The sequence below is a fragment of the Miscanthus floridulus genome, chromosome 1 (assembly GCF_019320115.1).
Source record: "Miscanthus floridulus cultivar M001 chromosome 1, ASM1932011v1, whole genome shotgun sequence".
NCBI classification, from domain to species: domain Eukaryota; kingdom Viridiplantae; phylum Streptophyta; class Magnoliopsida; order Poales; family Poaceae; genus Miscanthus; species Miscanthus floridulus.
In genome coordinates, this window is record NC_089580.1 from 192,941,131 (window position 1) to 192,950,317 (window position 9,187).

Here is a 9,187-nt window from a genome sequence, read left to right on the forward strand (position 1 = left end):
AACAACTAGTTACAAAGTTTACCCACAAATTAAAAAGAGAAATAACACTGTTCTAGATGATCCTTACATGATCATAGTAAACAGTGTGTTTTCTTTTTTTAATCTGTAGGTCAACTTTGTAACTAGTTTTTCTTCCTCATACTAACTCCAAATCTGATGATTTTTTTTCCTAAAATTTTCTAAAATCATTCTCTATCAATTTATTTTGTTGGTTTTGTCAATATATACATATGAAAAGTTTGAGCAATTTAAATTTTGAATTTTAAAAAAATGCAACTCCAGACAAGATTTTGGTACCCCAAATGATATCAGCTGAAAAAGTGATAAATACCAAAGTTGAATAACTTATCAAGATCTACAACTTTTGTATTGGTCATTTCTTCATATGACAAAGTGTTAATGACATTGTTCACAAATGTGACACATCACTCGTAAGGTTTTATAAACTATATGAGATATGTGTAAGATTAGTGAACAATGTGTACTAAGAATTTATCAAATGAAGAAATGACCAAAATAAAAGTTGCAGATATTCATGAGTTGAACAACTTTTGTATTCATCACTTTTTATGTTGAAATCAATTTGGGTCTCAAATTTTGGTTCGAACTTGTCATTTTTTAAAATTTCAAATTTGAAAGGTTCAAATTTTGTCAAATGACAAGATGACTAAAATAAAAGTTGTAGATATTAATGAGTTGAACAACTTTGGTATTCATCACTTTTTATGTTGAAATCATTTTGGGTCTCAAATTTTGGTTCGAACTTGTCATTTTTTAAAATTTCAAATTTGAAAGGTCCAAATTTTGTCAAATGACAAGATGACCAAAATAAACGTTGTAGATCTTGATGAGCTGAACAACTTTTGTATTCATCACTTTTACATCTGAAATAATTTAGGGTTTAAAAATTTGGTTTGAACTTGTCAAATTTCAAATTTCAAATTTTAAAATGTGTAAAATATTGTCACATCCAAGTTTGATCAAACTTAAATGCTGAAGCATGATTTTAGAACTTTTTAGAAAAACAAACCATCACATTTGGAGTTAGCATGAGGGAGAACAACTAGTTACAAAGTTTACCCACAGATTAAAAAGAGAAATCACACTGTTCTAGATGATCCTTACATGATCATAGTGAATAGTGTGTTTTCTTTTTTTAATCTGTGGGTCAACTTTGTAACTAGTTTTTCTTCCTCATACTAACTCCAAATCTGATGATTTTTTTCCTAAAATTTTCTAAAATCATTCTCTATCAATTTATTTTGTTGGTTTTGTCAATATATACATATGAAAAGTTTGAGCAATTTAAATTTTGAATTTTAAAAAAATGCAACTTCAGACAAGATTTTGGTACCCCAAATGATATCAGCTGAAAAAGTGATAAATACCAAAGTTGAATAACTTATCAAGATCTACAACTTTTGTATTGGTCATTTCTTCATATGAAAAAGTGGTAATGATATTGTTCACAAATGTGACACATCTCTCGTAAGGTTTTATAAACTATATGAGACATGTGTAAGATTAGTAAACAATGTGTGCTAAGAATTTGTCAAATGAAGAAATGACCAAAATAAAAGTTGCAGATATTCATGAGTTGAACAACTTTTGTATTCATCACTTTTTATGTTGAAATCAATTTGGGTCTCAAATTTTGGTTCGAACTTGTCGTTTTTCAAAATTTCAAATTTGAAATGTTCAAATTTTGTCAAATGACAAGATGACTAAAATAAAAGTTGTAGATATTAATGAGTTGAACAACTTTGGTATTCATCACTTTTTATGTTGAAATCATTTTGGGTCTCAAATTTTGGTTCGAACTTGTCGTTTTTTAAAATTTCAAATTTGAAAGGTTCAAATTTTGTCAAATGACAAGATGATCAAAATAAACGTTGTAGATATTAATGAGTTGAACAACTTTGGTATTCATCACTTTTACATCTGAAATCATTTAGGGTTTGAACATTTGGTTTGAACTTGTCAAATTTCACATTTCAAATTTTAAAATGTGAAAACATTGTCACATCCAAGTTTGATCAAACTTAAATGCTGAAGCATGATTTTAGAACTTTTTAGGAAAAAAAATCATCACATTTGGAGTTAGTATGAGGGAGAACAACTAGTTACAAAGTTTACCCACAGATTAAAAAGAGAAATCACACTGTTCTAGATGATCCTTACATGATCATAGTGAACAGTGTGTTTTCTTTTTTTAATCTGTGGGTCAACTTTGTAACTAGTTTTTCTTCCTCATACTAACTCCAAATTTGATGATTTTTTTCCTAAAATTTTCTAAAATCATTCTCTATCAATTTATTTTGTTGGTTTTGTCAATATATACATATGAAAAGTTTGAGCAATTTAAATTTTGAATTTCAAAAAAATGCAACTTCAGACAAGATTTTGGTTCCCCGGATGATTTCAGCAGAATTCTGGTAGAAGCGGCTCCTGGCTGCACTGTTCGCCACCTCCGGCTTTTCCTCCCATCCTCTCTCGCTTCTCCTGTTTCTCGTCAGAGTCCATCAAACCAAATATATACCCACCTTCAGCTTCTGCTTCTCTTCCCCTCCCGTCTCTCCTCTTTGTTCCCTCTCGATATTCTCCTTATCTCTCCCGACGCGACCGGGATGGGATGACGGCGCGAGCTGATCTGGCCGGTCGCCGGCACTTGGGCGTGGCGGCGCTCGCCCTCCTCCTCCTCCACGCTCCTCCCCCCTCGCGCCGTAGGGGCACGGTGACGGCGACCCCCGCCGGGTGCTGCGCCGGTGCAGAGGGTGGCTGCCCCCCGCTGCGGGGGGGCCCAGCGGTTGCCGTATCCGGCCACGACGCGCCCGAGCAGCCCCTACCGGTGGTCGCCGGCGCGGATGCCCCCGATGCGGCATCGTCCCGCCGGCCGTCTTCTCCTATGCTCCATGAAACCCTAGGTGCGTACCTCTTCCTCTCGCTCTCTCTCTCCCTCTCCCTCTCCTTCTCCCTGCCGGCTCCCCTATCCCAGAGCGCGTGGAGGTTCCTTGCGGTGCCGGGGCTTCCTGCTCTGGCTGCACCAGGGGATCGATCCTGTGGTGCATTGATTAGTTCCAGGTTCGTAGTATCTGCTTAGATGTATGTTGCTGCTGCTGATTTCAATCCTATTGACATTAGCCCTATCTATTGCAGCAATGGTGTGTGAAGATTGCCATCATGGTGCTTCCTGTGCTCGTCAAGGTACAGCTCACAACATTTCTTACGATTTCCTCTCCATCTCTCCTAATTGTGCTCATGTGGAGTATTCAGATTGACTACTAAAATGTCCTTCGGTTTCGCAATACCACATCAGGTGTTTTGGTTAAGCAAGGCAATCAAATAATTTTTGTTCTCTCTTTGTGAATATACCAACTTCCTTCCCTGCTAAATCATTATTGTCTTTGTAAGCTCTGTTCATGCCTACTGTCATTCTCTTTTTTAGATTACTTTTACTGCAGGGTTTATAATGATGACCACTTAGCATATGTGCAACTGTGTAGACTGTGACAGAAGTACAGCCACGGTGGTGCAGCGCGTGCAGACGCTGGACATGGCACTGCAGTCGCCGCATGGAATCCTCTTGGACTCCTCTCTGCTGTTGAAGAGGGGTTCGCTTGACTAAGTGGGCTCCAGTTCATCTAATTGCTATTGAATGTATGCATCTGTGCATCGATTTTGTGCTCATGAATGTGATCTAGCACCTGTCCTATCGCTGCAGCAAAAACGACGTTTGATCGGCATGACTACACATTTTGCTGCTACCTATTTATTTAGTGCTTTTTCCCCTACTACAACGATTTACGGTCTGTCTGCCCCTCAAAATTAACCTAGCTGAAATCATTAAAATAGCACTAAAACTTCTACAAAATTCAGGTGCCTCCTGTTTCGTTTGACATATATCTGCCTCTCTTATTACCCATATCTCAGTCTATATATATATCCACCATATTTCCTGCATGTCCAGACTGCATGTTCAAAAAACAACAGTGCCATCGTTTGTTTGAACAGTACACACCAAATATGAAATTATTTTGGGAGGATAAATATGTATTAGCGCCATTGCTTGTCTCAAATTATCCTTATCTGCATACGCAGTCTTACTAGATAGTCATTTTAACAGGATACAAATGATTAATACTGAACAAAATTGTAGAATGCCTATTTGAAATTCTTTGCGGTGTCTATTTCAAATTTGAACTAATATTTCTTACTGGTGAATAGGTGCTTCATGATGCCCTTGGGCCACCTGGGGACATCATCATCATTAAACTTGGACATATCATTCCTGTGGATGCTCGGATCCTTCATGGTGATCCATTGAAGATCGATCATGTCCTTTATATCTTTGACGTTTAATCAACACACTTTATTTAACCTTATTGGGTCTCTTGATCTCACATGTTTTTGTCTCGTCTTATTGTAGCCTGCGCTAACAGGAGAATCATTGCCAGCCACCAAAGGTCCTGGTGATGGTGTCTCCTCTGGTTCGGCTATCAAGTAGGGTGAGATAAAGGCTCTTGTGATAGCAACTGCAGTCCACACTTACCTCAACAGTCTTGTGAGCACGAAAACACATTTGTAGTATACACATCTTCAGTCTATGCACTTTATTGCTCAGCACATTTTCTCCTTGCTCAGAATTTTCCTTGTTCACCACTCCACAATGCTTTTGTATAAGTGCTAGAAGCCCTACTGGAGACTCCAATCAGCTTACTATTAACCTTGTATAATATGTGTGTTGAACAACCTGCAATGCTTTTGTATAGCTACTCCACTCTGCCATCTAGCAAACAGAATTCTTGTTTATTTGTAGACTAAGAGACACGTGCAAGTGCTGCAGAAATAACTCCATGTATAATACCTGTATAATTATCCTCCAGTGGACTCCTATATTATTTCGCATTATGCAATGGCATGCAAATTCTATTACCTCAAATTCGTGCCTGCATGTGCGCGCGATGGCGCGCCCCCCTACACTAGTAGAAGCACAAACTCAATCTAAATGGAAGCAGTTGGGCGAACTCACCATGTCCACAGGCAAGGTTGGCTCTTAAACCTTAGGAAAGTTTGTATCTGACATTTAAATAACTACATTGCTAAGAAACAAGTTTTTGTCTGGTTGGCTCATTAGACCTCAAGCATTGTCTGGTTGGCAACTATTGCTGGTGTAGATAAATTTTAGTAATCCAATATCAAATGATAGGGTTTTATCACATTGGCTGTGCCTAGATGGTAGGAACCAGGTGGTTTCTGCTTGAAATGTCCAGGTAGATCACATTTTAAGTTCATATGACACTAGTGCTGTCAAATACAAACTAGAACTGTAGTCCTGCATCTCGAGATGTATAAATATCCATCATTCATGTATTTAGTATTTTAAGGCTCTGTATTTAGTAACAGCGAGCACCTAATGCCTGGAAAATGTTATGATTGATCTTAGTCCTAACTGTGGAAATGCGCGTGTAGTATGTGTTATGGAGCATGCTATCTTATCCTACATATTGTCGTCTCTGTTTAAGAATATGAACCTTGTTTCTCATTCCCTAAAGATAGTTGACTATCAATTTGGGCATGAGTTACTTTCTCATTCTTTTTGATTCATTATTGTCTGTTCACAGTACAAAAAAATTTGTAACTCCCGATCTAAAGCTATATCTTCTACCTTCAGTGGAGGAAAACTAAACTTCAAGCATAGTTTAGGGAGGCAAAATGAATTTTTTCTTAGTATATTTTATCCCAGTGACAGCCGGCCTGCCTCTCTTTTGGTACCATAATAAATCTTCTCTTGATTTGAGCGTTCTCATGTCTACCGGGCTACTGGCCCAACATGTGAGCTGAAGCTCTTTGGGCTGATTGCATAGTAAAACTTTGGCTGGTTTGGCAACAATCCAGATCATTGATTCTATGTGCCTGGTGGTAGGAACGGAAAGCTATGTTATTGTTAGGGGTGCAAATGCATCCTTAAAAAGTACAAAAACAGTATGTTTTTAATTAAAATCCCCTGTAAAACATGTTATGTACCTACAAGGCAAGTGTATTCTCTTCTAATTTGATCTAACTTTGCCGCTGCCTGGTGACCAGAATATGTTGCCGGCAAGCAGCAGCCAAACAGGCTTTTAAAATTCTCTTGACATTGGGATATCATATAGGGGCGTCCTAGGTACTGACCCCGGGTGACCGGTAGCCTTGCGCCGACCCCCCCTCCCGCTCTCCCACCCTGATGAAAATAATTATGGCAGCAGATGGCCCACCTAGGAGATGTGAAAGGCCTATCATCATCACAGTTGCATGCATAAGTGGTCTAAAACATAAAAAAAACTTATAACTATCAAAATATGCATCCAAATTAAATTTGATTCTGCCATTGTGTTTCTTACAATAAATCCTTCAAATCAAGATCCCACTTGAATATATTTAGAAAAAAAAAATATTTACATATACTACGGAATATCATAAATAAATCGTAGAACATCACATTAACACTACAAGAACATCACAAAATATAGCATATAACATCTTATGTATACTACGTGAACATCATAAATATCATGAAATGTAAAATAAAATAATAAAATTAGTGAAGTAATTAATTAGAGTCAAATAAAAAGAAGAAGAAAAACTACCGAACATCACAAAAATATATATAGAACATCAATGTATACTACCGTACATCATAAATACATCATATAACATCATATTAACACTACACAAACATCACAAAACATAGCATAGAACACCATCTGTATATTACGTGAACACATCACAAAATATCATGAAATGAAAAATAAAATAAGTTGTTGCATTTTTTTCGCCAGTTGTCAGGTCCAAACTCTAGTGCTTATAAATATCTTTTATTCAAAATTTTCCTTTTATATTTTATCAAAATAAGGGATTATGGGTCTTTAACCCTACTTCTAGTTACTACAATGATATAAATAATCATTTCAGAAAGAGTGCTTACAATTAAACTACTAGTCAGTGTAGCCGCATGGCTGCGAGTAGTGCAGCTGAGCAGCCCCACTAGTAACAAGTTGATGGTATATTTAACGCACACAGATAAATCCACAAGCGTACGGATACCGCTGTAACTTTCACCTGGAGGTATTCCAAGTATCGTATCCATAGGAAAACGTGTGAGGTTAACTACGGTCCAACTTAATCCGGAGTAGCAACAAGAGTGTAGAGGAGATCGCTAAGGTCTTCTAGTTCTAATCTCGATAAGCTATGTCTTCTATTGTTCGACTGGGGATATTACTAAGGAAAACACATACAAAGTATGTTTCCTATAATAACTAAATCCTGCTATAGTCCTACAAACAGGAGGTGGACTACAGAGGATTCAACGAGACTATAAGAGTCACCCTCGTGAGCTACCACCGATCTGGAATGTAGGGTACATCCACGAGTTATCCGAGTCTAAGCACCACGCTTACACTACGAATAATACTTTAACCTAAGGTCAATAGATTAAAGCACTCAAAAGAGACTCGCAAACCAGAAGAACAATATAAACATGTTACTTACTTAAATTAGAAATTGATTACCAGAGAAATCTCCGACGCAAGGTTGACTTCCACCAAGGTGCAAGTCGTAGAGAGAGCACCGACAGGCCGTCACCTCCTCTAAACTCTTTCCTCACTCTCCATCTCTCTATTTCTAAAGACTAGATCCTATATAGGACTAATCTTCTCTTGATAGCTAGCTCTGATCCTCATGAGGAGAATATGAATTAGGGTTTTAGGATCTCTCTTAGGGAGGGGGTAGGGCTGGTATATATAGCCCTGAGGGTCTAATGTGAGCCCTTGGATCAAACTGACTTAAGCAACGACTTAGATGCATCCTCAAAGGCGGTGGGGAACCGACATACGAAGCAGGCTGACATGTAGGGCCCACATGGGTCGGCCGAGCCCACCTATAGGCCGGCCGCCCCCACATGGCAGTGGGTCGAGCCTCGCTTCAGTGATTTGCCTTCTGGACCCTTCTAGAGTCTTCCCACGTAGGTACCACGATGAAATTCCGTAATTTCCTTTAATGATTAGGTCATCCTTAGCGGTTTTCTGGATAAACCCTGCTAAAAACACAGATTCACCAAAACTCATAGAATTTATTAGTTTAAACCCCTAAACCTTCATTGGTGATTATATTTATGCCCTTATCCATGTTTAATTGATGGTTTATAATGGTTGTTAACTACCATCAACACAAGTCCATACACAGTCGACCAACCCCACTGGGGACAGTATTCATATTTTATAATGCTTCAAGCAGAATACCTATTAGAAAATCTCTCATCGAAGTTTTAATATATTTAAAATGAACTATTAGTGTCATTGATGTATGGATTGTTAAGAAAACATTTTCCATTCTTGATAAACAATAATAAATATTCTTATTGATATGTTATTAATGTATGCTTGTTATATACCACAAACCCACTTACGCTTTCGTCCTTGCTTTACATATCCATAATGGATAACCAAGATGGTGCTAAACACGGTAATCTCACATCAAAATACAACATACGCCACTATGGGCTAAGTGGTCCATATATCATACCATGTACAACCCCCTATCTCCCCCCCCACACACACCCCCACTTGAAGCACATGACGTCCTCATTGACCAAATACACCCATAGCTAGGTAAACGATAATGTTCCCTATTGGCACTTTGGACCATGCATCTAGTGTTGATGCATGGGCACATGTATTGTATTATGCACCCCGCAGGGCCTACACACACCATGTGGCACATGTTTGTGTTGGGCGTAGGCAATATAGGCATACACACGACATGTGACACATGTCTGTGGCCTTGACCTACATGCGACTGTGTCTGTGAAGGTTGACTCGATCTAATACCATTTGTAACGCTGAAGAGCCCAAGCAACTTAAGTCCACTCTACATATTGAGTGAACCATACACAATCACCAACCAACTTACGATGTCGTCGTCGCTTCGCATAAAAGGGTTAACCCAGGTTTGGTGGTATGGACTCTCTATGAGGCTTATATGTTGGTCTAACCCACCCTGAACAAATAAGGTGGTGCTAAACCTTTGAATCTCACATCAACATACAACATGGACCATCATGGGCCAAATTCAAATTAGGCTAGATGTCATTGTAAAAAACTAGAGAAAAATACTATGTAGCTACAAGCATTTTGTGCGATCCATATAATGT

At 38.3% G+C, this 9,187-nt stretch overlaps 1 protein-coding gene across 9 annotated transcripts; it reads left to right on the forward strand.

The window, feature by feature from the left end:
- The first annotated feature begins 2,527 nt into the window (after nucleotides 1–2,527).
- LOC136507203 (uncharacterized) lies at nucleotides 2,528–4,953 on the forward strand. 9 transcript variants are annotated; one of them, XR_010771740.1, is made up of 5 exons: nucleotides 2,528–3,081; nucleotides 3,157–3,204; nucleotides 3,317–3,406; nucleotides 3,504–3,625; nucleotides 4,225–4,953. XR_010771740.1 is itself a non-coding variant. In XM_066502005.1 (4 exons), the coding sequence occupies exons 1-3, from the start codon at nucleotides 2,633–2,635 to the stop codon at nucleotides 3,623–3,625; spliced, it is 462 nt and encodes a 153-aa protein (XP_066358102.1). In that variant the 5' UTR covers nucleotides 2,528–2,632; the 3' UTR covers nucleotides 3,626–3,657; nucleotides 4,225–4,953. The 9 variants fall into 9 exon arrangements, 3 of the variants coding, with proteins under 3 accessions (XP_066358102.1, XP_066358099.1, XP_066358110.1); XR_010771741.1 differs by lacking the exon at nucleotides 3,317–3,406 and having other exon boundaries at nucleotides 4,225–4,335; nucleotides 4,427–4,953; XR_010771736.1 differs by lacking the exon at nucleotides 3,317–3,406 and having other exon boundaries at nucleotides 2,528–2,924; nucleotides 3,504–3,657; nucleotides 4,225–4,312; nucleotides 4,427–4,953.
- The last annotated feature ends 4,234 nt before the right edge of the window (nucleotides 4,954–9,187 follow it).